At 41.6% G+C, this 27,789-nt stretch overlaps 1 protein-coding gene across 1 annotated transcript; it reads left to right on the top strand.

The window, feature by feature from the left end:
* The first annotated feature begins 23,742 nt into the window (after window positions 1-23,742).
* On the top strand, window positions 23,743-25,861 carry LOC133919562 (myb-related protein Zm1-like). Its single transcript, XM_062363987.1, has 3 exons — window positions 23,743-23,996; window positions 24,120-24,249; window positions 24,354-25,861. Exons 1-3 carry the CDS (start codon window positions 23,858-23,860, stop codon window positions 25,069-25,071), a joined length of 987 nt encoding a protein of 328 aa, XP_062219971.1. The 5' UTR covers window positions 23,743-23,857; the 3' UTR covers window positions 25,072-25,861.
* The last annotated feature ends 1,928 nt before the right edge of the window (window positions 25,862-27,789 follow it).

Genomic DNA, 27,789 nt, shown 5'->3' with positions numbered 1-27,789 from the left:
AGACCTGTCCCTAGGACCCACTGGTGCTCCCGGAGCTGTCCAGGTCGGTGACACCGCCGTCTAGCCACCCGTCGAACCTCGCTGCTCTTTGTGTCAGCCGTGAGGGAGAGATAAGAGGGAGGTAGTGAGAAGAGGGAGGGAGCCCGCCCCTATGCACCGCTGCCCGCCGTCTTGCCCCTCTCTCTCTCTTCTTCGATGGAGAAAGGAAAAAGAAAGATATGGATCTCACGTGGTGATGTGGCATACATGTCAGACAAACCGGGTAAAAAACCATTTTAGGGGTTAAATGATCCAGTATTAATAGTTTAAAAGAGTAAAATAGATGATTTAATAGTTTAGAGGTTATCCGGACCATCGAGAAAGAGTAAAATGAACTTTTTGTTAAAAATAAAAAAGACTCTCCTAAGCAACGGCTAGCTAAGGCCCTGAAACTCAACCCACCCACCCAGAACGGGCTTTCCGCCCACGAGCGCGGCGCGTTAGCCGGCCTACCGAGCTGCACAATGTACTGTAGACTGTAGGCCAGTAGTTATTAGGAAGCCGCAGTCCACCGAGCCCCTCAAATTCCAGAGTTTGAGCGGTGCGGCCCAGTCACCCAGTTTACCCCGACTCGGCGCCGCGACGATCGGGCCACGTTGCGATTGCCCGCGCCAGTCACTGCGATCACACGTCCACCCGGCGACAGCAGGGGCGGTACATCGAGTAGTCTAGCGACCGGCATGGCATGCATCATCTAGGACGGGATCGTGGACTGTAGATAGAGCTATTTAATCCATCGGCATGACATTGCATGTGATACACCTAGGCAGTAGGCATCATGCTGTGCTTTGAACCGAATCTGAATGTACTATTTCCAGCAGTACTATCTGGTGACCGGCACGTTTAATTTGTAGATCTAGGTAAGCTGTTACCCATTCAGCGGGCAAGACGCACATGCACGTAGATATACAAGAGGTTAACAAGCAACTGGTAAGCAACATCTACACATGTCCAGGTCGATCGACATGCCAACACAAACAGGTGAAAGTAGCAGTAGTAGCTAAAAAAGTTGTGAGCCACAATTACCTGAGGGGGAAAGGGCGACGCTTTATACTGGAGCAAACCACACCTGTGAGCCTCAAAACACACATCAGTTGATATCACTCAGAGGCGCCATCCTTTCCCTCTCAGAAAAGCTTCTGCAACAAGAGCAAAGCCGCCTTTGGAGCCCTGTGTGTGATGGCCACAGCCTCGCACGTGTGAGGTGTGACAACTGCACCGTGCGCTGCCGTAGCATCCCGTCCTGTCTGCTTGCGCTCCCGATCCGTTTCGTCAGTACCTACGCTCGGCTGACACCAGCAAAAGGTGTCATCCGTCCAACAAAAACTGCAACAAGACACACAAACCTTACCAAATTCCTCAACAACGACGGGCTCTCTTTGGACTTATTTCAGTCCAAATCCGCCTTTACCTAATCTCACCGATACTTCTAACTGCTAGGTCGTCCGCTGTTGAACATACAAGGGCAGAGCCTAGTGTGAAAAGGCTACCCGAGCTAGCTAGACATTTCTTTGAATCAAGTAAAACGAGCAGTTGTTTGATGACTTCGGGTATGGGGAACAGTCGTAGACATAGTTTAACATGCTCTTATTACGTGTAGATGTAGATCGATGGCGTGCATTTGCAGTGTGCACTCGTGTTTGATTTGCCATGGATGCACCTTCACCGGGATATATAATTATCATTATATATTTCATAAATATTATATACATATAAGTATATAACGATCTTGCATATTTTACCCGATCAGCATATTGTAACCATTATGGAAGAAGGTATGGAGATGAAATATAAAGAAAGTACTCATATCGAATATATAAGCTATCCCATATTTGGAAAAGTTCTTCTAAATTTCTAGAGATTGTCAGATTAGAAAGATTGTGCCTGGATGAGTCGAGGTAAGGTACGCCCAAATTACCTTGACTATAAAAAAGAGTAGAGGGTACGTCCAAAGACAAACATTTCTACGAGCATAAGGTGCCAGATGCCAATTCATAGGAGCATAAGCCTCATAGCAACTCACGCCTTCGGATTTACGAAGCCACCGACTGAGATCAAGCTTAGTCAGTTAGAATCATCAACACCCATCGAAGATCTACAACAAAAGCAATTCTCATTCGAATAGGGCTTTAGCAGTAGTAACATAGAGAAATCTATCTAATTTCTTACGACTAGATTCATATATAACCCTGTTGTAAACTATGATCCTAAGATTAATCAAGACAAGACATAAGTATAAAGCTATCATTCACTTAGGTCTAAAACTAATCCCTCTTTACAATATTCTTCTATGACCGCACATATATCTATATATTTACATTACAAATATTAACAGTCGTGTCCAATTCATTTACACACCTAGATACCGCAACAAACGGAAAGGCTCCCATTCACCATTTGAGGTACAGTTTGGAGGCTTTTCTCATTTAGAAGCTGACTTCTCGAAAGCATCTGTTGCAACAGTTGACTTTAGCTCTAATTAACATACCGGCTAGGAGCCATCAAATTCTGCATAGGCAAATATAAATAAGAACTGCATTGACTGGATCCACATTTCAGCGTCAATCAACTAGACTTTTGGCATGTCTCGCAAAATGAAAACCCAGACTTTTGGTAACCTTTTCGCAGCTATTTTCATCTCTTCAACAGTGAACTAGAACTGTAGCAGCTATCAGAACACGCGATCATATGCAGCTACTATACCTAACAAAATACAAATGCTGGCATATTGAATATAGGATTTTTTTTATGCGAGTGTTCCGTGCAGGTTATAAGTTGGTAACCACACCATCGTTGTTCAGATATGCAGCGCAGTAGTTTTGACGATCCCAGGCTCGATTGAGCATGACATGCTAGGCTTGTGTTAAATATATTCTGATCGATACCAAATATTAATAACACGTGAAATCCCTATCAGATAATAAGTCATCATCCACCGCAAAACCTGCATGATCGTTCACACTCGCTTAGGTTTATCTTGTGAGGTATATAGTTAAATGGTACCGAGATCAGCTTATGTAAGCACGTGCCCTTTTTGTGAATACGATGGACAGGTTTACGATTACAGGTCTTAAAGCATTGTAATCCCTAGCTTCTATAGATTCCGAGCAAACACGAGAGTTTCAAAACAAAAACAAAAAAAGTTGGAAACCTCAAGCAATAGTATTGGAATATTATATAGCAATAAAACTAAAATACGCCAACAAAATAAATTACTACACTTCCATCGCTCTCTAAAGTACCAACCAGAACTGCTTTTGAATCAGCCAGTGGTATTTGTAAGAATCCTCTAGTTGAATGGTTGAGAGAACACATTAGCGATTCTTTTACAAACAAAACAAAAAGGAAATATAGGCTTAATGTTTGCACATTCCTTTACAAACAAAACAGAAAAATAAAATATATGCTTGCAAAATAGAATATTATTTGTCAACCCAAAGATTAGTAGATGGCTATTTAAACTATTCAATGAGCATGGGGTTTGGCAAACACTGCTTAGAAATTAGTATTTGGGAAATAGGACTCTCACATAAAATCCTAAACCAAGAGATTCTCACTTCTAGTCTGACCTAATGAAAGTCAAGAAGGAATTTTTAAAATGGGGCACATTCCAAATATATGATGGAACCTAGATAAGTTTTTGGAAAGATAATTGATTAGGCACCACTCCAATTAGCTAATAATACCCATCGCTTTTTAACATTGTGAGAAACAAATATGCCACAATGGCATAGGTAATGAGCACTATTCTGATTCATGTATCCTTCCGTAGGCCAATTATAGGATAGATAAACTCATAGCATGGAACGGCTTAGTGACTAAATTAGCCAATATTAATTTACCTCCAAAAAGATGTTTCAGATGGATTTTACATGTGAATGGACAATTCTAAGCCCGATCCATGAATCAATGGATGGTCAATCAACACACATCCTTTCCAGTGAAATTTGTGTGGCAACTTAAACTTCCTTTGAAGCTAAAATTCTTCCTATGGTACTTGGGACGAGGGTTCATTCTGACCAAAGACAATTCATTGAAACACAATTAGAATGGGAGTATTAAGTGATGCTACTGTAATAAAAATGAAAACATACAACGCATATTCTTTGATTGTCAATTTGCATGATTGGTTTGGCGCATTGTTAAAATTGTCATTGTTATAAGTACACTTAGGAGTACCGATCATATGATAGGTGATTGGCTTGTGGATATTGGGTATTAAGCTTAAGAAGAAAATACGAGTTGGTGTAGCTGTTCTATGTGGGGTCATATAGCTATGTCATAATGATATTATTTTTGACAAAATAACAATCACATATTTCGTGCATGCACTGTTTAAGGGCACATACTGGCCGAGACATTGAACTCTGTTAAAAAATAGGAAAAATAGGGAAGATGTGCTCAAGGCAAGCCAAACAGATAGTGGAGGTTATGGCTATGTAGCTTTCGTGGAGAATGTATGGTGGTTTAATAACAGACTAAGTGGTGGATATTCAAGCATCATATAGTTTGTTCTACTTATCTCTTTTTTCATATTCTAATGTGGCACTGTAATAATATACTAATAAATCAGGTTGTGTGCACTGAAATAGTGCAGAGACTGTAAACTCCTTTTCATTATGAAAAAAAAGAAACAAAACACATCCTCATTGCTTAAAAAAACAATACGTATATTTTTTTTAAAAAAAACACAATACATATAAACTACTCACACTTCACACTTTGTTAAAGTGTGAGTAGATTGCCCATGTTTCATGGGCAGCTTATTTTTAATAGAAACGACGGCTGTTTAGTGAGGCGCAGACTATAGAGTGTGGTAGCTGTTTAATCTCTTCTGAGTTCTGAGGTCCTTCACCTAGACTGTACTATCTACGTGTTGGATGGAGTAAGTTATACATGACAGCCAAATATTTGACGAGAAGTGTTGCTAGTAGTATCGTTTACTTTATCAGTCACGTCTTCTTTTTTCTTTCTATTTTATGGCATTTTCCCAACGTACCCGTGCAGATGTTGACATGGTTTTTGACTTGCACGGAAATCACCAGAATGTTCTGGCTGGGAAAAAAGAACGTTATCAACTTATCAGACTAGCTTGTCAAATTATATGGTTGAGGAATGAGGAAAATGGATGCCAATTTGAGCGCGCACGACCCAAAACATGTCATTTTATGTAGCAAACGTTGACATCGAATTCAAAGTTCAAACCTCTTGTTTTCAGGGCTAAAATTAGCTGGACGACCAATTGTTCAGAGTTCCGTTGGAGAACAAGGAAGACATCATTGAAAACTGGCCATACCGGAGAGACTTTATTGTAGGCAAACTAACAGGTCAAATGAAAAAAAAAAACAGGTTCATGATAAGTTACTAGTGATTGGTACAAGACAAGCAACATGCAAGTGATTCGGTATCATTTGTTCAAGGGGAATTTGCATCCATACCATCATTTTAATGTATTTTTTTATCTATACTATTAGCTATGTCAATAACAAGTGGAGTCTACTCCTACATGTCAATAATACATGCGGATGATATAGATGAAAATACATCTAAAGTGGTGATATAGATAAAATTATTCTTTTATTTGTTTGTTCAAATACTGATTCAACATGGGCTAAAAAAAGAGACACGCAATTCAAGATACTTATTGTTAGAGAATTAGCCCGTGGAATAATTTTAATCTATCAAGACAAATATGCAAGATCATGGATGACAACAGAGGCTCGATCATTGTTGATGAGGATAGACCGAATCCTATATCCCCAGAGTATAACTACAAACACTCCCCTCATATTTGCAACACCGACCATCCGGGATCCCGCAAAATCGCTGGCACCCCTGCGAGCTTGTTGCGTTATGTTGTAATACCGGTTACAACATATATCCTCTTATATTTATGAGAAAATCGGTTTACAAGAATCCAACTTCAACTCTATTATGTACCGTTAATTATAACTCTAAGATATAATGTAACCAAAGTCATATAATATATTCAACACCTATAACAAATTGAGACTTTGGAAAGATTTGTTCACACATAGATTCAAGTTTCTTGACGGGAAATATGCATGGCTACAATTGCAGAAATAAAAGCAGATATCCAATGGCAGTATATGGCTCAGTGTAAACTGATGCGCTCGTTCGGCAGCCCGGCCGCGTATGGAATCAGATGCACCGAACCTTGCTCACCGGTACAGGTCCCAGCATTGGACTAACTCTGTTGACAAGAAACCCCGTCTCTGACTTTCTCGGTAGCCTTTCGCAGCACAGCTAATCTACCTCGATGACTTGCGAAGCTAGAATGTAATGACTGTGAATGATATTCTAACGAGATCGATCGGCGAAACGTGTTTAGCTGTAGCAGATGATATGACATATGACAGGCAAGGATGTCCTGATTAGTCTTGGGATTTGGGCTAGACCGAATTAGTCCGTCTCATATGGCCACAACCCACAACTTGACGTCACGCAAAGAGTACGTCAGCATAAATAGCTCGTGGCTCGCATTTGAAAGTTGAAGTAGGTGGGAATGAGTCGAGCCAAGCCAGAAACATGTGTAGCTATAGTAGATGACATGACAGGCATGGATGTCCTGATTAGTCCTGAGATTTGGGCCGGATCGAATTAGGGCGCCTCATGGCATGGTAATTTGACACGTCCGTGTGCCTAGGATTTTAGCACGATGGGCGGCATGGCACAGAAACATCTCGACGTCACGCAAAGAGCCTGTAAGCACGAACAACTCATCGCTCGCATTTGGAAGAAGCTGAAGGTAGGGTTGGAAATGAGCCGAGCCGAGCCGAGCCAAAATACTGACTTGGCTCGGCTCGATTGCTGGCTCGAACTGGCTCGCAAAGACTCAGGAGCCTGCCAAACTTGCTGGGAGCAGGGACGACATCCTCGACAGTGCTTCGGAGCTCGGGGATGTGGCGGCGGGGATGTGGGGAAGCAACCGGTGGAGTTGAGGAAGATGATTGTCACATCTCAAAATGTTAATCACGTGATTAAGTATTTATAATCATCATGACATTATGTTAATGCGTATTCGTTTGATAACTTGAGTTTCAACATGTGTCAAAAGTACTTAAAGGTAATTCTTTAGGAAAACCCTAAATGCTTTGGAGATGAAGAAGAATAGAAAAGGAGAATAAAATCAAGTTTTCAGCATAAGACCGCCCTTGTGGTCTGACCGGGATTCCCCGTGGTATGATGCCAAGGGTAGCCACGTAGGCTTGTGATGTGGGCTTCCCATGGTCTGATCGACCCATTTCATGGTCTGACCGCCACAACGTAAAGGCTCCACTTAAGGAAATCAACTAACTCTCTCACATTCACTCTCTCACACACTCACTCTCACTTACCCTTTATCCACACCAAGAGAGAGGGAGAGACCACCTCGACGTCTATGACGACCGAGGATCGATAGACGGAACTTCCTCGAGCTCCCCGAAGAATTCCTCGATCTCATCTCTTTCATCCTCTTCGTCGAGAGAGTTCCTATGTGCGTTTCTTCCACCTAAAGCCCCAAACCACCCCAGAGCCCGATTCCAAATCGAAACTTCCCCGGAGTGAACCCCTCCAATAGAAAGCTCCCATACACTAAGGTGAGGCATCTTCTACCGATTCTCCGTCATTCCCAAGCTCGAGTCAATCTCCATGTCGTTTAAACTCAAGCTTAACCCTAGCCTAGGGCTTATCCATAGGGTATTTTGAGTTTAGCTCGGTAATTGTCCAAATCACTTTAGAAGCACTCCACTAATCCCATAGAGAATTTTGGTACCCTTTGTGGTCGAAGGTTTCGCCAGAGCCTTTACCTGTGGCTTCACAAAGTGGCGCCGATTGGGTCAGTTTGACCGCTAGGTGCCAAATGCTTCTACAGACCAACGGCCAGACCGCCACATCCACTCGGTCTGACCACCAGCCATGCAAGGCTGTGTGTACTTATGTTACCTTGTTCGGGGTTTGAAACTTGGAACTCTAATCATTTGGTGTTCTTTTACAAATGTTTTCAAACCATGGTGCTCTAATAATATTCAAGCATGCATCATATGCACACTTTTTCATCATTTGATTGTTTATGTAATGCATTCTTGATTCGTTTAGAGAGTGTTATACCGACGGTCCAAGCGAGTGAAGGCGACGCCAATCTATCAGAGTTATATGAGTGTTACGTCGGGAGTATCAGGCAACTGCTAAAGCAGTAAGGCAAGCATCTAATCATACTCAACCTACTATGGATCTCGTATTGTATAATTTGACAAATTATGATTTATGTATGTTTTATGAGTAGTGGATCCATTTTCTGGTTTAGAGGGTAGAACCTATGTTGATTTGTATTACCTATACCTTAAGTTATTGATGATCCATATTCTTGTAGCCTTGATAACATTGTTGATGTCTAACTTAAGAATTATTCGAAATGCTTAGTAATGCATAGGACCTTAGTAGAAGTCGAGCAATGGTTCAACTGTTGTTTGCAAGCTTAGGGTTTACTTATTGTTTATAAACATAATGATAATGATTACTTATTGTTTACAAACACAATGACAATGATGAGGTTTGTATGAGATGTGAGGATAAGGTGAGATATGGGCAGTGCTAGGGGTAGATCGGGAGAGGAGCCCGGATGCCATAGATCGTTTACATCGTTTAAGCATCGTAAGTCGGTGTCGTTGGTTTTAGCATTTTCTGTACAACCACAAATTCAGATAATGGATGAATGAGCTGAGTATCATGCACCATGTTGATGCTTGTCTTGCTGCCCTATGATGCGTAAGAAAAATAAAGGAGAAGTAAGGTGGTGGGGAGCCAGAGGTGTCCGAGACACACTCGCGGTAACCCCAGTGCCATAGGGGCTTGTGCAAGTGGGTAGTTTCGAGTATGAGAAAGATTATCTCGTGGGCCAAGATGATGGACTTGGGTTATATAGGTAAAGTTGTACCCCTGTAGGGTATAAAATCTATTCGAATTGCCGTGCTCTCAGTCATAAGCATGCTTCTGTCCATCCGTATCGGTCATAGAGTCACAAATGTGGGATAATGTAGTATGGCATGTTGGGTTATGGTTGAGATGGATCTATTTACAGATATACTTATTATGGTTCCAGTTACATATATTCTTGTGGTGATTATGGGATAGAATGGTACCTGTTGTTATGTATAGATGCTCACATGCGTATGTCAAGTTGTATTTCACTTATGAAAGTTACTTAATCATGTGGCTAATTCCTTGCTAATACTTCAATGCATTCTCCTTGAAGTCGGGTTATTTATATGTGCACATTATAGATTAAGTCTTACGAGTACCATCATACTCACACTACTCTTTCAGGTTCTGGTGAGGAGGAGCTCGTGTTTGACTACTTTACACCCATTGATGTAAGTGGCAGGAATGAGTAGTGCATACTACTTCTGAGGCGAAGCTTTTGGGTGGAGCCTAAGGGCATATGACATCACTTAGCTTTTGTTGGTTCATAGATGTTAATCCTCCACTGCATGGTTTCTAGTTTTGTTTAGGAGGTGAACTGTTTTTTATCTTTCTAACTTCCTTTTGTTGTAAATTATGTAAATGGTTAAATGCTTAACTTGTAATATAATTTAATTACTCGCTCTTTCTTAAGCTTTGTTGTGATGTTATATGTTGGAAAGACATGTGTTCCGATCTTGGGCACAAAACACATGCTGGGATTACCGAGATGGTATTCCGGTTAACCATCGTGGTCATGATTAAGCAAATGACTGACCTAATGATTAATTAGAATACTATTTGGTCGGTTCCTCACAATGTGGCATCAGAGCTTCATTTAATGAAATAGCCTAAAAATACTTAAGATATGGGTTAGTAAGGTATCAAGTCTACTAAAGCAACCCACTAAATTTTCTTTTTACCTCTTCATGCTACTATGTATATACTTGCTATATTATGCCCCTAAGTACAACGAACGGTTGTTTGCGGCATTGAGTGTTTATTTCCGCATGGTGATGTCTTTATGGATCTTTTTACATCAATGAAAGGGGTAAGGAACGCATCCCGATAGTGGTTAATATTGGGGGCTCAACCAGTGCGAGGTAGGGATCTAGTGTGTCCCGTATAGTGATGGTACGAGAAGTGAATACGTTAGCAAAACATCTACCATACGATGGTAGTTATGGTCATCTACTCATATGATGATTACATGGGGTATCCAGTAAGATGATGGTACGAGAAGTGAATACGTTAGTGTCACGTCTCAAAGTCGTATTACGTAATTAAGCCTAATCATGATTCATAAGCATTAGGTTTAATTTTGAGTAATTTTGTTTCAGAGCATTAGAACACTTAGTTTTAAATCAATTGGCTGAGAGAAAGAAATTCGGGAGAGAAAGAAATAAATTCGCAGTTGAAACATGCTTCTTTCTCTAGCACGTGAGGCCCACATGGGTGGCCAACCACCCCATCTCCTCTTGGGGCAGCAGCCCCCACCAACTCCCCCTCTCTCTCTCACTCTCCCAACTCTCTCTCTCACTCCCACCATGCTCTCTCTCACTCCCTCCTGTTTCCAACCGACCAAGGACAGAGCAGTCCCCTCTCTCTCAAGCTTTCTCTCTCTCCCTCCCTCCCTTGATTCCTCACTCTAGAAGTTGAATCGAGGTACGCATGTGGTATTCACGCGATCACTAGCTCATAAGCTTCCCATCCATCAAATTCATTTATGTTTTCCCATAATATACAAGCCATTCTTGACATTCTTGGTGTTTTTGCTTGAAGCACAAGGAACTGCGGTTGGACTCGTCTTCTCGGGCGATTTCTTCATTTCCTTTATAACCGGGTGGTCACCAACCTCCACAAGAACCGGAGGATCTGAGTAATTCGTTGTGCTTTTAACCGAGCACCCTCGCTCAGAGCCTCACCCGGATAATCCGCCCAACCCGGATAGTCTGGGTAAAACCCGGAGGGTCTAGGTTAATTCGATTTAGATTTAGCAGAGAACCCTCACTCGGAGCCTCACCCAAATATTCTAGCCTAACCTGGAGGTTCCGGACTTAGCCCAGACCTTCCGAGTTAAGAACCCCGTTCGGAGTACAACCCAGAGGTTCCGGAACCCAGAGGTTCCGAGTTCGACCTAGAGTCTGCGGCCTCCTATTAGCTTTCCGAAGTTGTTTAGATCGCAAAGTTTGTTTTTATTTTGCATGTCTTGCACTTTTAGCTTGTTGTTATGAATATTGTAGCATATATTGTTACATCTTATTCATACTCATCATTGCATATGTTCTTCTTTAGTGAACGAGAATTCAGAGCATGACGCGGTTGTGGTTGAAGGTGACACCGAGCCATATAGGTTCTGTGAATTCTGTGTGGGTAGCATTAGACATCTGCCTGAGTAGCAAGGCAAGCATCTAAGTATGTTTCTCATATTAGATAGTTGTGTTGATTAAGTCTAGATACTCACACATATTTTTGTCAAATTTTGATTTTGCACATAAATTTACTTAACCATGTGACCGTATTCTTGCTAACATCCTAATTCATAATCCTTGGAGTCGGGTTATCTATAAGTATGGATTAAGTCTTGCGAGTACCTCCGTACTCGCACTACTCTTTCATGTGTTACCGGCGAGGAGGAACTGGTCTTTGGCTACTTCACGCCTGCCGAGGGTGGTTGCGGGCACGAGTAGTCAACTACTCGGAGGTCGTGCTTTTGTGATGAAGTCTAAGGGCATATGGCTCTATACTCCTTTTGTGTTTATAGTTTTAGTTTTCGCTGCAAAGTTCTCTTTTGTCTAGAAGTTGATTAGTTTCAGCCTTCTCCTAGCTCTCTTTTGCTGTAAATTGTAAAAAATTATGGATACTTAAGAACTTGTAATATAATTAAATTAATCGCTCTTTGTTAAGCTTTGTTAGTATGTGATATGTTGGAAAGACATGTGTTCTGATCTTGGGTACAAAACATGTGCCGGGACTACCGGAACAGTATTCTGATTAATCACGGAAGTCGTGATTAAGTAAATGATTGATTTAATGATTAATTAGAATATTATTTGGATGATTCCTAACAGTTAGCAACAACGTATGAAATGTCGTTTGTGCGGCGAGATGCACAAGTATCGTTCATCGCGTTCAGGAGCATCGTCTCCGACATCATCGTATCTTCCCCCATTCACGCGGGCAGACCCCAAGCAACTAGGATCTTAGCTCCTCTATGATGAGTCCCTCATCCACGCCATCTACGAGCTACAGCGCTGGACGCCCATAGCTAGAGTGCTGGACTACTGCCTGTTGGCTACTGGGCTAGGTCGAGGGTCCATGTCACATCCCAATTCTTATTTAACATTAATAATGCATCATAAAAATAATGAGCATTATGTTTAATTGTTGGGTGCTTGTTATTTTTCAATGGTAGTTTAAAAACTTGCTATGAGTTATGAAAAATACTGACGTTGGAGTTTTCGTTTAGTTTAAGTTCCCACTTAGGCGTTATGGGTGAATCCATTTTTAAAATGGATTCATCTCGTTTTGTATTTGTGGTAATTTTTTTTAGGTTTTTCGGAATATTAGAGCACCTCAATTTGGGCAAATAGAATGGGAAGAGAAAGAAATACTTTTGCAGCTAAAAATCTTGTTTCACTAACCAGTGGGGCCCACTTGAGCTGACCCACACCTCACCCCCTCTTCTCCTTTTCGGCTGCCACCACTGTATCCCCTCTCCCTCACTATCTCTCACTCTCTCACGTGCTCTCCCTCACTCCAACCGTGCAACCCAAAGAGGGCAAGAGCAGCAGCTCTCTTCTCCCTTAAGCTTCTCCATTCTCCTCCAAATATCATCTTAAGGAGCAAGAAGCAAGGTATGCATGTGTTGTCATGGTGAGATGAAGCAAGGTATGCATGTGTTACCATGGTGTTCCCTAGATCTTTAGCTTCTTATTCATCCAATTCGTTCTCGCATGCATGAAGATTGGGTGTTTTCCAACTCATTGTCGTCACCCCCTTTGCTCTGAATTTTTCAACAAGCTTGGACCTCTTCCCCAAGCCCTTTCCCCTCCGATTCTTCCTCACCGATGGTCACCAACGTCAACAAGGGAAATGAGGTAAGTATCCTAGGTTTTCCATGTGAGAATGCACTAGTTAGTTAGTGTTTGGATGAGATTTGTGGGCTACAATCGAGAAATAGCGAAGCACCATTGTTTCTGAGGTTATATAGCTAGAAGGGATGTTTGAATGAGTTAGAGTTAGTGAATCGAGCTTGTGGAGTGAGTAAGATAGGTCTAGAACAATGCAATTGTGCCATTACATGTTTATGTAGTTTAGTTTTTGACATGCGAGTTGAATCGATAGAGAAACCGTCGCAAACATGTGTTCTGTAGGAACCCGAAAGTTCTAGATTTTAACCAGGAAGTTACAGATAATCCTATTTAGAGCTACCTGAGAACCTCCACCTAAAAGTTCTAGGTATAGCCCGGAAGCTTCGGGTTAAATCAAACAAAGCCAACCCAAGAGCCATGTTTGGAGGGACACCCGGAGGTTCCGACCATCCAGAAGTTCCGAGTATAGCCTAAAACTTCCAAGTTAAGCCGGGTAAGGATTAACCGAGAACCCCTGTTCGGAGCCAAACCCAGATGTTTTGACCTAACCCGGAAGTTCCGACCTTGACCTAGAACTTCCGAATCTATCAAAAGTTGCAACCCAAGGACCCCTACCCCGAGGCTAACAAGGAGTTCCGAGTTCAACCTGAAACTTCTGAGTTCCAATCAGAAGTTTCGAGGTTGTTTAGATCGCAGACTTCATCGTTCTTTCGCGTGTCTTATACTTTTAACTTGTTGTTGTGCTACATCCTCTATTGTTATGTATCTTGTAGCATACATCTTTTCACCTCATTCATACTCATCACATTGTGTGCGTTCTTCTTTAGTGAACGAAGGACCAGAGTGTGACGCAGGTGTGATCGAGGGTGCTCAAGACTTTGTGGTTGTTAGTTATGAAGTTGAGTAGCAAGGCAAGCATCTAAGCATTTACCTATTACTTTGAATTATATGATGGCTAATTTGATAAATTATGCTTTATGTATGTTATGCATGTTAGCTCTTGATACTTTGTAACCGGGTTGTCGATATGTATTTATCCAACGTAAAATGAACACGATGTGCTTAGCAAGCTTAGATCATCGGTAGAAGTCGAGCGTCGGTTCGACCATCGTTCGCGAGCTTAGGGCTTAATTTTTATTCATGAAGATAATGATGGTGAAGGGATGTATAAGTTGGTGAGGATGATGCGAGGTTCGAGCGGGCAATAGGGATGACTTGAGAAAAGAGTCTCGGATGTTATAGGCTCACTTGAATTGATTAAGCGTCGACCGTTGGTATAGCTAGCTTTAACACTTTCTGTACTTATTACATATCAATATAATGGTAAGACAAATCAAATACTTTATGTAGCTATGATCTTTTGGTGTGTGAGTCTCAGGTGTTGTCGGCATAATAGGCTTGTAAGAGGTATCTAGTTTGCTCGGGGAGTAGTTTTAGATGACCTCTGCACGCTGAGACGCATGTTCAAACAGTTGGAGCTTATTTGGGAAAGGTTGTCACAAGTACCCCCATGTATGGACTTGGCGGGTCGCACAAGCCGTATGATCATCATATCGTGTGGGTAAAAGGAGTACCCCTGCAAGGTTTAAGATCAATTCGAATTATCGCACTCTCGGTTATGAGCACGTTTTTATCCATTTGTATCAATCGTAGAGTTCCAATTTCAAAATGATGTTATGGTATGTTGGGAGATGGATAGTGATGTTCGATATGGATAATGTTGCAGTTATAATATGTCATAAATCTTAGGGTAAAAGGATAGAAGTATTTAGGTGTAGATGCTCACACGCACTTGAGTCAATTTCTGCTTTTGCAATTAAATTCATTTGATCTTGAGGCCGATTTCTTGCTAGTCATCCTCAAATGAATTCTCCTTGGAGTCAGGTAATTTATAAGTACTCATTATGGATTATGTCTTGCGAGTACCTTCGTACTCACGCTGCTTGTTTGCTTTTTAGGTGAGGAAGAATTAGTTCTTTGTTACTTCACGCTCATCGATGTTGGCGACGGGCAAGAGTAGTACCATCTACTAGGTTGATGTCTTTTTGGGGTGGTGCCTTGGAGCAAATGGCGCTATCCATCTTTTGTCGTTATGTAACTTATTTCCATTGCTTAGTAACTCAAATACACTAGGAGATGAAACTGTTTTTATCCTCTTAGTGTTCGTTTATGTAAATTATTGTAAAATTGTAATCACTTAAAGACTTATAATGTAATTTCTTTACTCGCTCTTTATTTAGCTTTGTTGTGATGACATATGGTGTAAAGACGCGTGTTCCGATCTTGAGCACAAAACATATGTTGAGACTACCAGGATGGTATTCTGGATAATCATTGCAGTCGTGATCGTGGAAATGATTGACTTAATAATTAATTAGAATACTATTTAAACAGTTTCCCACAGTCGATGGGTTCGATCTGGCTCACGAGCTAGCTCGTGCTCGACTCAATTCAGAAACGAGTCAGTAAGGTGGCTCAAGCTCGGCTCATTTGGACAAAGAGCCGAGCCAAGCTGAGTCAGGCCTCCATGAGCTTAAGCTAGCTCATGAGCCTCGAGCTTTTTGTCCAGCCCTAGCTGAAGGGCAAAGACTACGGCAGCTAATATGTGGAAGAAGCTGAAGGGCAAGGACTCTTCTTCCTTACTTAGTCGCCTAAGTCATCCTAGAACCCCAACACAGAGCTCAACCACTACCTCGAGTTAGATCATGCCTCTCACGATCCACTACTTCAGGATAATGACCAAATTGACCTCCTTGGATGGTGGAAAGGTAACAGACGTCAATTTACTATGTTATCCTAATTTGCACGGGGTGTTCTTCTTGTGCTAGTATCAACTATATCTTCAAAATCAGCATTCAGCATAGCGGGAAGAATAATCAAAGAACGAAAGTCGTCTCTTATACCGGAGATGGTCAAGGTACTCACTTGCCTCAAGGACTAGGAGGCCACGAAAACTCAACATTAGCACCAACTAGAGGACCCAAAGATCATAAATGACATGGCCGATCTCAAACTGGAATATGAGGATTAATTATCTTTCTAATTGTATGTTGTATTCTTTTTCTTACCGAGGAAAACCCTATACTAGGGTGTAAGATTTTTAATGAGATCGTGTACTAGCATGTATTTGTAATTAATAAAGTTCATGTTCCCTGATTGCATCTTTTTCCCCCAAATTATTCCTTTTCCCCGCTCTTAACATTGTTTTTATTTATTTATTTTCATTTGCATCTACTTTCTTGTGCTTAGCCAATTATACTATCTGGGCTTATCCATCTGCTAACTGCTGCTATATTGTAGTACTACCGTGCTGTATTATCCACTACTATTGCGTACGTGCAAATTGATAGAAAGAGAAAAGTCTGCAAAGGACAAACAGCGCACTTCTCATAGGTCGAGAAAGCCAACAACAATGGACTAAAAACAACCAGCATAAGTACTGTTCGAACCATATGGTAGCAAAAAAGAGCATCATACCTAAGCTGACACGACATGTCATGAGTTATGTTTGAACCTAACCGTAAGCTCGCCGGTGCTGGCACAGCATGACCCGATGGATTGAACGGGCCAAACCTGCTCAGGACGAGACGGTCCTTAGGCACGAAGGCACCGTGCCGTGAAGTCCAGGACTAGTCCTGAGACTGAGAGGAGCGAGGCCTTTTGGAACGAGCGGAGCAGGTCCACATACACCCGACAAGGAAGTCAATGCACTTGTGTAGTACAACACACTGCACAGTGGTTACACCGTCTTCAGAAAGAGATGCGTACAGTTCACAATCACAAGCTCTGAAGCTCACTTGTGGCTCCTGAGGCGACAGTCTCACCAACTGAACGGGACGTGCAATGCAGCGCAGTGCGAGCGCGTTTCGTCTGGCCATAGGCAGGCCCCGTGTCGAGCATAGCAGCTCGCGCATCGTTCGTGCCTGCATGCGGATGAAGAGAAACGAACCGGCCGGCGGTGCGGGGAAACGTGCGATTCGGATGCGGAAACGCCCGTGCGCGCGGTGGTTTTCTGGGGGTTTCCGGTCCGCGCCCGTCTGCGGAAACGTTGCGACGCGCGCTCGTGGCCTCGCGCCTTTGCTCGCATCGCACGATGCTCGCCCCGCGCCAAACCCGCGCTTGCCGAGACCAATCGTGAGGCCTGCGCCATCTTGGGCGCGATGCCGGTCGCGCGTTTCCCCGTGTCGCCGCGCTGCCAGCTTCCTGCCTTGGAGCGGCCCTGGAACGGAATGCTGCCTGTATCGCGACCGACCGTCATGTCCCCGAAAAGATCTGAAACGAACCATATACTGCAGGGTTCTGTGGCGAATCATGACCGTGGAACCTGCATCGGCAGTGCGTATCTCTGGCCTCTGTCGATCACCCACTCCATCCATCGTCGCCGCAAGAAAAGAAAAGGAGACAGATTCAGGATGTGACTGGACAAGTGCTAGGAATATCTTGGCGTCCAGGTCGCTCGAGACGATCCGGTGATCGGCCTCGCATGTCACGTGAGCTGATGAACCTACTCCAATCTTTTCGCATCTCTTGGACGCTCACAAGTCATTCCGAGGCCAGCTTGAAAAGACTTGTGTGTATAGGCTGTAGGCTTTACGTTGAACTGCAAAAAGGAGCATGCGCCTTTGTGCATCGGTAAGTGCAGAACGAAAGCATCCCGAACGCAAAATGTTTCGCATCCTCCTTGTTCAATTCACATATTTTTTTATAGCAATCGAAGCACGAATTTCTGTTGGTCGCCATTTCTATACTATACACTTTTTTTGGCGATGATATGATTACGCATTATATGCAGTACAATATCTACATTTATACTTCTATATTTATATATAATTCATCAGTTTTGACGAATTTAGAAGATCTTTACCGTCTTTTCAAGTTGATTAAACGATCACCGAATAAAATTAGATCTCATTTCTCCTTTAAAAATAAATTTAATATCTCATTATTTATCTTTTATATCTAGACGTCTAATATTTATCTTCCACATATTTTAAAAATATATTCAATCTTCTATTATTTATTTTTTATACTTTTATTATTATTATATATATACTAGATTAATTCCGCGTGTATAGCATGTATACCGTTACTAGTATAGACATAATGCACGCCAATATCATGAAAATGTATTTTGCTCTTGTTTCTTAGGGCAATGTATTTAGTTTTCATTACAGGTATTCCTTTCGTGTATGTATGTCTTTTCGATCGTTGTCTGTCCATGTTAAACAGGTTCGATCGTTGGCTGTCGATGTTTATGTGCATTCCTTAACTATTTTTTTTTAAAATGGAATAGATTATCCCAGCCTTTAGTATGAAAGCATTCGGCCACTGTTATTATATTACAAAGCTACAACACTCATGCTGCTACATCACATATTATGATGGTGGAATAATTTAAATCAATAGAAATCAAAATAGTTTGGATATCGAGAATTTATTAAGCAGTAATCTCATTGCTAAATCTTTATCCATGATTGGTGAAGATATGCATCACGGTAGTCTCTAGAGCACGACATGCAATTCGAATATTCTCTTTGTCTTCTTCACACCTTTGTAGTTGTGCCTAGAACAGAACCAATATGTCCCTCTAAATAGTATCTGCAAATAATTTTTAGAAGGTGATTTGTCAAACACAATATCATTCATATTGAGCTATAAAGCTGAACATAATATAGGTGTCCTAGTTAATAATTGCCTTTTGTAATTAGTTCCCCGGCCAGTAAGCCAGACTTCAAATAAATCATCCATATTAAGTGGTATAAAGGTAATATGAACTGCACACCATAATAACTTAGCAAAATAATGGTAAAAAAACAGGTGTTCAATCGTTTCATTATTACTACAAAAGCAATATTTTTGACTCACATTCTAATTTCATCTTGCTAAGTTATCTTTGGTTAGAATAACATCTTTCTTTAGATATAAAAAAATCTTAATTTTTAAAGGACCTTTAAATTCCAAACCACCCTATTCGTGTTTACATTGCCATTGTTTACAAGAGCTCTATACACATAATGAAATGTGAAGAGTCCATTCTCATATAAATTCTACATGAACATATCCTTTTGATCATTCAGTTGAACATATCCTATGCAAGGAACCAGTTGATGCCAATGCATTAAGTTACTACCAACTAAAAATCTCTAATATAAAATATCTAGTGGAACTCTGTTAAACACCGTCGTAACAGATGTATTCTTTCTATGAATAATATTATATAGTGATGAGTATTGCTCACTAAGAGTGAAGTTGCCCAGCCACTTATCCTCTTAGAAGTAGATTTGGTTTCCATCATTTAGATGAAACTTACCCAAGTTTAAGAATTTATCTTTGACATTCATTAGTCTTGACCAAAATTGTGGATCACCAATTTTTTCTGCAATTGAGCAAATTGTTTGGCATTTTAAATATTTATTTCTCAGGAGGTCCTACCATAAACCTTCTTCATTGATTAACTTGAACAACTATTTGCTTAATAAACATTGGTTCTCTAAATCAATATTTTGGATACCCAACCCTCCTTGATCTTTTGGTTGACAAAGGATATCCCATCTAGCTAACCTATACTTCTTTTTTAGCCATCACTTTGTAAAAAAAACTTGATCTATAATACTATAATTTCTACCGAACAACCCTAGGGACTTAAAAAAAAAAGAGCATAAATATTGCCAAGCTAGTTAAAACTAAGTTTATTAAAACCAATCCCCACCAACTGACATATGTTAACTTTTCCAGGTGCTCAACTTTTTCTCAAATTTATATTCAATGATCCTCCGATCCTTATTGCATGACTTCTTATAATACATTGAAATACCAAAATATCTAAATAGATAGGTACTCATACGACAACCAAATAGCTGTAAATATTGTTCCTCACATACTCTAGCTAAATCATAATAGTAGAGTTCTCTCTTGTTGAAATTTATTTTAAGGTCATGTAATTGCTCGAAAGCACAAAACAATAACTTCATATTCTTAGCTTGTTCTAAATTATGATCTATAAAGATAATTGTATCATTCGCATACTCTAAGATGAATAAACCTCCATCAACTAAATGCGGTACAACCAGAAAATTGACTATTATTCTTAGCTCTGTTTATGAGAATGGTTAGCATATCAACTTAATATGAATGGAGATAATAGTCTTCTTGTCTAAGACTTTTTTTAGTCCAAAAATTATGCCCATTCGTGTATGTATGTCTTTTCCTTCAACCTCCAAAAACTTTACTTTTGGTCTAAACAGATACCGATGCATGCATCTTCTTTGCTTGATACCCACCATTTGTGTCCGGGACGTGTCTTTCGTTGTTACAAGTTCCTTGATCACAAACAGGCCTCGACAGTGACTCACCTTTCAGGTGGCGATATGAGGTCAGATATAACGTCATTCATGTATAGATAGGGGCACCTGAACCAAAGCTTAGACAAGATACTTCAGTTAAAGCCAGCCTTTGATTCGTGTGGTGTCCCTGATCAGTGCAACTATGCAAGCTTACGAGCATACAGTGACCTATGGCGCCCCTAATTCGACACATGACGAATTCCTTCCATGTCAAGGGTTAGGTGCGAGAAGGTAAAACAGCAACAGGTAGTCGACTATTGGTCACCCTAACGCGAAGACTTGAGAACTTGTGCCACAATGGAATCAGCAGCTTTGGCTTGGAAAGGGACCGGTTGTTGAAACCATATACTGAATCAGTACCCACCAGAAGTATGCAACGAAGTCCATACATGTGAATGGGTATTGCGATTGCAGTTGAGAAAACAGGACACGATTCACAAATCACAGCTGCTAGTGAAAATTTGGATGGAGCACCGATTTTAATCCTATTTTAATGGCCTTGTTGATCTCTGTTGTCGGTTCTGCTACCGGAATCAGGTCAAGTCGTTCTATAGTGCAATTAGTTCGTATTTCTGAATCGTGATTTGAAAACATGGGGCTTGTGACCTAAAGCTTTGGCATTATGGGACTTCACAATCAAGTGGACTAGAGTGGCGAATTAGGAGTGTTCTTGCCAAGAGCATGGAGTTTTATTAAAGTACTTGCACCGTCCAAGAGAATGATTATTGACCACTGAAGTAGTTTAAAATATTTGATCAGTCGGTTGCTATTTCTTCCAAGAGGATGATTATTGACACTCACTAGGTAGTTTGTTTTCTTCCAGTTGTTGAACGGTGCGTGAGCATGTTATTAGCTATTTCTTGGAAGTATGAGGTACAAGAATAAGTGCCCTCATATGGAAAACAGATATTCACAATCTCACTGACGTACCGAGTGAGTGTCATGACTCATACTCACTGCTAGGAATCTCACATCCTTGGATTTGTTTTCAGAAACAAATGCGAATGTCAATGTCTTGAGAAACAAATGAGATTACCACAAACCTTTAGGAAGACTCCAATGTTAAAGAAACAATATGATCAGTATTTAAGTGTCCATAGGAAACAATTGGTACATGCTGACACAACGTCATTCATCTTTCTGAACACTCATCATCTGAAAATTAATGTGAAGTATACAGCAATATTGATTGTGAGTTCAGCTTTTTTTATCTAGTAGAAATCTTTCGGTTTTCTTTGAGCCTATTTGTTAGAACTCCCCTGATCTAAATTCTCTGAAAAAAAAATAATTATAAGGTAAACTTTACGAAGGAAGTGATTCTCTACGAGAAGTTAATAAGGAAAAAATGGTATTTTTAGCTCTCAACATCTAATTCATTTCACGGAATCACTCTAGAGCTAAAAACTACAAACTAACATTTGACAGAGCTTCTACTAATTTCACTCTAAGAATTGATCTAAAAGCTCTGCCAAACGAATCCTTTCTTTCGTTCAAATGAAATTATACCATAAGCTGCAATCCCCGATGAAGGTAGGCGATTTCACAATAAATAGTCCAGGCTAATGGTAGTATTGAATAAATCGTCTAAAGGAAGATCAGTAGTACTCAAATAGATTTATTTTCAAGCAAAGTGCTTACAGATTTCTATGCTTCATAAATACTGTTCTAGGAAATAACACAATAGCTAAACAGTTCTCTTCAGAATTGACTATTTTTAAGCTTCCAACGCAACAAAAGCGGACTTAGGTTTGATGCGGTCAATTAAATTAATTCGCAAGTAAACTAAAGAAATTCACACGCAAAAAGGGAGGCAAAAAAAAACCCTCAGTGACACCTAAGGCCGTCTCCCAGAGAAGCGGCAAAGGAGACTCTAAACTACTGTGCTGGCTGCCACCTCAGCTTTTGCCGTTTGCAGCGCACGTCGCAGCACTCCAACAGAAACGGCATTTGGCGCTACAGGAATGCCGCTTGCATTTTTCGGCGGCAAAGTTGCGGCACAATGCAGCAGCCCACATCACTGTGTATTGAGGCTGATCTGTGGGTCCGAGGGGAGGAGGAGAGTAAAGGAATGTAGGAAATAGGGTGTCTGTTGGAGATAGAAAAAATAGGAGATACTGTAATAGTGATAGGAGATACTGTAATAGTGTTATAAGAGGTGAATTTTTAGAATTTCTGTTGGAGATGATCTAAAATGTTATCACACATTATAGATCCTACTCACACAACAAGAAGAAAACTGCAGTTAGATCGCCGGATGCCCCACCAGATCATGCGGTGACATTTCAGCCAACTTTTGTCAGATAAAGTATCGGTTCAGCACTCTTCTGAGTAAACCGGACTTGATCTTACAACCATGACAAGATTGACAATAACGATGACGACGGTTGCCGCTACTTGTTACAGGATTCACCATTCCATGAACTGACGTTTCTTTTTCTTATAAGTTCATAGAGCGCATTATCGGCTCATATTTACATTTATTTGATACAATTCGAATCAGATTAGTATACATAATACGAGTTCACTTTCACTAATGAAAAAGGTACTTGATTTCAAATTAACAGATAGAATTCCAAATACAAATAGTAGAGGATATACTTGAAGATAGCATACAAAATATACACCACAATCCAATACGAAAAAGGCAAGCATTTTAAAATTTTTCAACTACTCCCGGAAAGTTCTCACATCAATTTCTTCTACAAGCATTAGTAACTTAAGATTATCCTCAGCTGTCGGGATGGGTATGAATCGATCCATTAATCTATTCTAGTTAGTTGATTAAGTTGAATTAAAATGGATTTAGTTAGTTGATTAAATTGAACTATGGTGGATTAATGAATTGATCCGTGCCCATTGTCTGGTTTCGATCCATGTGCATCCCGACGGCTGAGGATAATCTTAAGCTACCAATGCTTGTAAAAGAAATTGATGCGAGAACTTTCCTACAGTAGTTGAAATTTTAAGTTGATTAAGTTGAATTTTTCTAAACTAGATAATTTTTCTATATCCATCTCTACTCAGTAGGTACGCGTGTAAGATCACCAGGCATACTAACTCCAACATGAGGGAACAACCAGATTAACAACAGCCCGTAGGGCCTCGCCGAGGAACCTGAGCCACCAACGGCTTCACTCCCGCAAAGCTCCCGGTCCACAGGGCGTTGCTTTCCTGGGACAGGGGTTTGGTAGGCGCAATAGTCTCGGAGGTGGGGGTAGGGTCGCGCAACTGTTGGGTTTGTCACCAGTCATCATCATCGCGTCAGGACCGGACAGCGCTGCCAGCGGCATATATACCCGTGCCCCTCCCGGTCCGTGTTCTGTGCTCTGAATCGTCCAATCCAGCCAGGCCTCGGGGAGTGACAGCTTCGGCGAAGCAGGAACGCGGCAGCAGACAGGGAGAGATCAGAAGAAGAGAGGTATGGGGAGGGGCCGAGCACCGTGCTGCGCCAAGGTGGGGCTGAACAGGGGCTCGTGGACGCCGCAGGAGGACATGCGCCTCATCGCCTACATACAGAAGCACGGCCACGCCAACTGGCGCGTACTGCCCAAGCAAGCAGGTAGCTACTAGCTGGGCATCGCAAATGTACAGGGAGAGTTACAGTGAACAGATGGGAGATTCGCAGTCAGTTTCTAGTGTTTGTTGATCGATTCCTTGTTTTTTTTTTTTTTTTTTTGGATAGGTTTGCTGCGGTGCGGGAAGAGCTGTAGGCTGCGGTGGATCAACTACCTGCGGCCGGACCTAAGGCGCGGCAACTTCACCGCTGAGGAGGAGGAGACCATCATAAAGCTGCACGGCTTGCTCGGGAACAAGTAAGCGATGTCGCTGCACAGGAGATTTCGATTCCTTGTAGGTTTTCAGGTGTTCTTGGGTCTAAGAGACTGATCGATGTTTGGATCGATTTTTTGTTGTTCAGGTGGTCCAAGATCGCAGCGTGCCTGCCGGGGAGGACGGACAACGAGATCAAGAACGTGTGGAACACGCACCTGAAGAAGAAGGTGGCGCAGAGGGAGCAGCAGGAGGGAGGCGCCAAGAACGACGGTGCGCCCCTCACTTCGTCCGCGGCGTCCTCCTCAACGACGACCAACAACAGCTCCGGGGGCAGCGTCGCCGGCGAGCAGTGCGGTACGAGCAACGAGCCCGATATGATCGACATATCTCCCTTCGAATCAGGAGACATCGACATCTCGGACATGCTCGTGGACGCGCCCGCGGGGGCGTTCCCCGCCGCGGCGCCAATGCCGCCGTCGCCGTGCTCCTCGTCCTCCCTAACGACGTGCATCGGCGACATGGGGGAGCTGCTCGAGCTGCCGGAGATCGACATCGATCCGGAGGTCTGGGGCCTCATCGACGGCGACAGCCCGGACGTGCCGGACGTCTCAGCCGCGCGCTATGGCGATGCAACAGTGCCATGTACGCACAACGCCGTCAGCACTAGCGAAGCAGAGGAGGCGAACGATTGGTGGTTGGAGAATTTGGAGAAGGAGCTGGGCCTGTGGGGCCTTACAGAGGATAACAAGGCCCAGTATGACCTACTGGATCAGATGGGCTCTGCGGGCCCACTCGGCGCCGCGGATGGGGACCCAGTCTCTACCTACTTCCAAATCGGGCCCATCAATGCCGTTCTGCTATGAGTAACAAGACGAATGAATCCGTCCCGTCCGATTAAGAATCGAAGGCTGATATTAAGAACGATCTGATCGGACGGACGGCATCAATCGTTATATTACTATTAGCAACAGCTACAAGAGGATAGAGCAAGCTGGAGGTGTTTGATGCAAAGCCGAGTCGTTTGTTTGGTACACATACAAAAGAGGGTGACACCAGTGGCAAATATCTTTGGTCAATTAGAATGCACATACAAAAGGGTCAATCCATCCCAAAAAGGCCAGTAGTGAAAAACAGAAGTATTTCCTCCTATAAAAAATACAAAAATATTTTTTATATGACACGGTTTCTAATATATATCTTTGACTATTATTTTCTACTATAATATATTTATAAAATCCAAAAAATATGGGTTATGAAAGTATTTTTTGAGTCAAATATACATATATAATTTTTATGTTTTCAAACTAAGTATTTTAAAATTGATCGAAACTTATCCAAAATATCAAGTATTTGTGACAGGAGGGGTACTCTTTAACTGTTTAGCACAGATTTAGTTAAGCTTTGATTGGTATGGAACAACAGTGCTCAAGAGCCAACGAGAAGTGATGTACACCATCGTGTCGTTTGGTTTGGTTTGTGCAATAATGAATATTACATGTCGTCATCGTGATGTAAGCGCTTGATCATCCGAGTCCTACCACTACCGACCAAATATAATGCCTTTTGAGAATCATTACCGGGTTCCGGGTTCTGATTATATTTTGGCAACCTTTTGCTTTCGATAATGCGATGCAACCTTTTTATTATCTTTTTTCAGTTTTTAAAAGGTTCTCTTTGACCTAGCCTTTTTTTTTTTTTTTGCCTTTTCCAGAAGCAGGGTTTGAGCCTCGGCTGGCTAGCTCCTCCCTTAGCCTTAGCCAACTGCAATACGTGTAGTTCCTTCTCTCTTTTCATTTGCCATTGTTTCTTTTCCTTTCTTCGTTTTCTTTCTTTATATTTGATTGATTTCTTTTCTTTACACAAGATTATTGCACGTCCTTTTCTTTTACAATATTACATGTAGGCCCAAACGAAGAAATCACATGTAACACGATGATAGGAAGTACCGAAGTAGGTTACCTCGTCAAATAATTGAAAGCGTATGGTTTCATGTCTTATATATGTCTGAACTTTCAAGTATTTGAAAATTTAGTGGCGTATTAAGCTCCATTTCGGTTTGTTCTGTGATGAGCTTTTAGCTCAGTGTTGCATGCACAAGACATCAATATGATATATACTAATCCTTATCGTGAAGGTTTTGGAGTGAGTCAAATTCTATATAACTATCATAAAAAACTTTCTCTCCCGTGATAATACATATTTATTCTTTCTTTATTCTTCTTCGGTTCAGCTATTAAATCATAAAATGAATGTTATGGATAAAAACTTACAAGAATATTTTTAGATAGAATTATATATAATTTACTTCTGTTTTGAGCCCTCTCAAAACATCAACGAACTGTTGGCATATCCAGACGAAGCACGTGTCACGCACAAGGTCTTGGAGGTCTCGACGTCGTCTCCATCGGTAGTCGCGTGACCCGTCGTGTTTTCCTTACGCGAGAGGTTTCGAGCGGTCGTCGATGCATCCCTCTCCTTCTTCCCACCCCACTCCTCTCCTCCCAATTCGATCCCCGCCCTCCTTCCGCGGCGCCATCGCCGCTGCCTCCTCTCCGCAGGACACTACACTCCTCCCGCGCGGTCCCGCACCCCGCACGCGCCATGTCGTGGCTCGCGCGTTCTATCACGGCCACCCTCTCCTAGCCGCGTGGCGAGCCGGATCCCGACGCCGAGGAGCTGAGCTCGAGTCCGACGCCGCAACAATCGGTGCGCATCCATCCGATCATGCACGTAATTAAGTCCTTTGCAAGATGAAATAAATTAATTTGGATGCGTACTCTTCTGCCTTTGGACTTTGAATCTTTTGAATTTTGATTAAGTGCAAGCTACAAGGTAAACGAAAACAAGAGAAAAACTTAATCAACCTGCCGTAGTACGTACTCTGAACACACACGTCTTTGTCGCGGCATCCCCATCGACCATGTCAAAAGCTCACGAACTCACGCTTTTTTCAGAACCTTGACAAGTATTTTGTATAAAGAGCTCTGTTACGCATGCAAATGGTTGTTCCAAGAGTTTGAGAAATCGTCAGGTGGACGGCTCTAGTCAAAAGAGCGTCCTTTTGGATTGCATTCAATCAATGTGTTTAAATTTTGACTATTAATATCTTTTTGAATATTTTGATCAAATTTTTAAAAATATATCATACAACTAGATTCGTCTTGAATAATAGTTTCAAAATATTACAAGGACACGTAACGTGATGTGTGTTAACTAATATTTCACACGCCGGCGTTCGGACCAATCCGACCTGTCAGAGCGGCTCAACAAGTCCACAAGGTGGGAAAAGTAGGGAATTCTCATACCGGAAAATCCTTATTATAAAATAGAAAACACATATTATAAATTAGTAAAGTTGGAAAACACATGTTATAAAACAAGAAAATACACATAAAGAAACAGGAAAACACATATTACTTGATAAAAAAATCTAGTCTGTGATCGGAAAATATATGTTAGCGTAACAAACAAAAATATATTATCGTGACCGAAAAAGGTACATTGGAGCGACCACAAAATATATGTCATCGTAACCGAAAAATATATGTTGCATGACTGGAAAATATGACTTAGTGTGACCG

Source organism: Phragmites australis, chromosome 5, assembly GCF_958298935.1.
Source record: "Phragmites australis chromosome 5, lpPhrAust1.1, whole genome shotgun sequence".
NCBI lineage: Eukaryota > Viridiplantae > Streptophyta > Magnoliopsida > Poales > Poaceae > Phragmites > Phragmites australis.
Note: the sequence above shows the minus strand (reverse complement) of the source record. Positions and strands in the feature narration are given on the sequence as shown.

Bases quoted from the DNA above. Each gene is read 5' to 3' on its own strand.
- LOC133919562 (XM_062363987.1), top strand. From the start codon at position 23,858: ATGGGGAGGGGCCGAGCACCGTGCTGCGCCAAGGTGGGGCTGAACAGG. The intron at 23,997-24,119 runs GTAGCTACTAGC...TTTTTTGGATAG, and splicing joins CGTACTGCCCAAGCAAGCAG to GTTTGCTGCGGTGCGGGAAG. The intron at 24,250-24,353 runs GTAAGCGATGTC...TTTGTTGTTCAG, and splicing joins CACGGCTTGCTCGGGAACAA to GTGGTCCAAGATCGCAGCGT.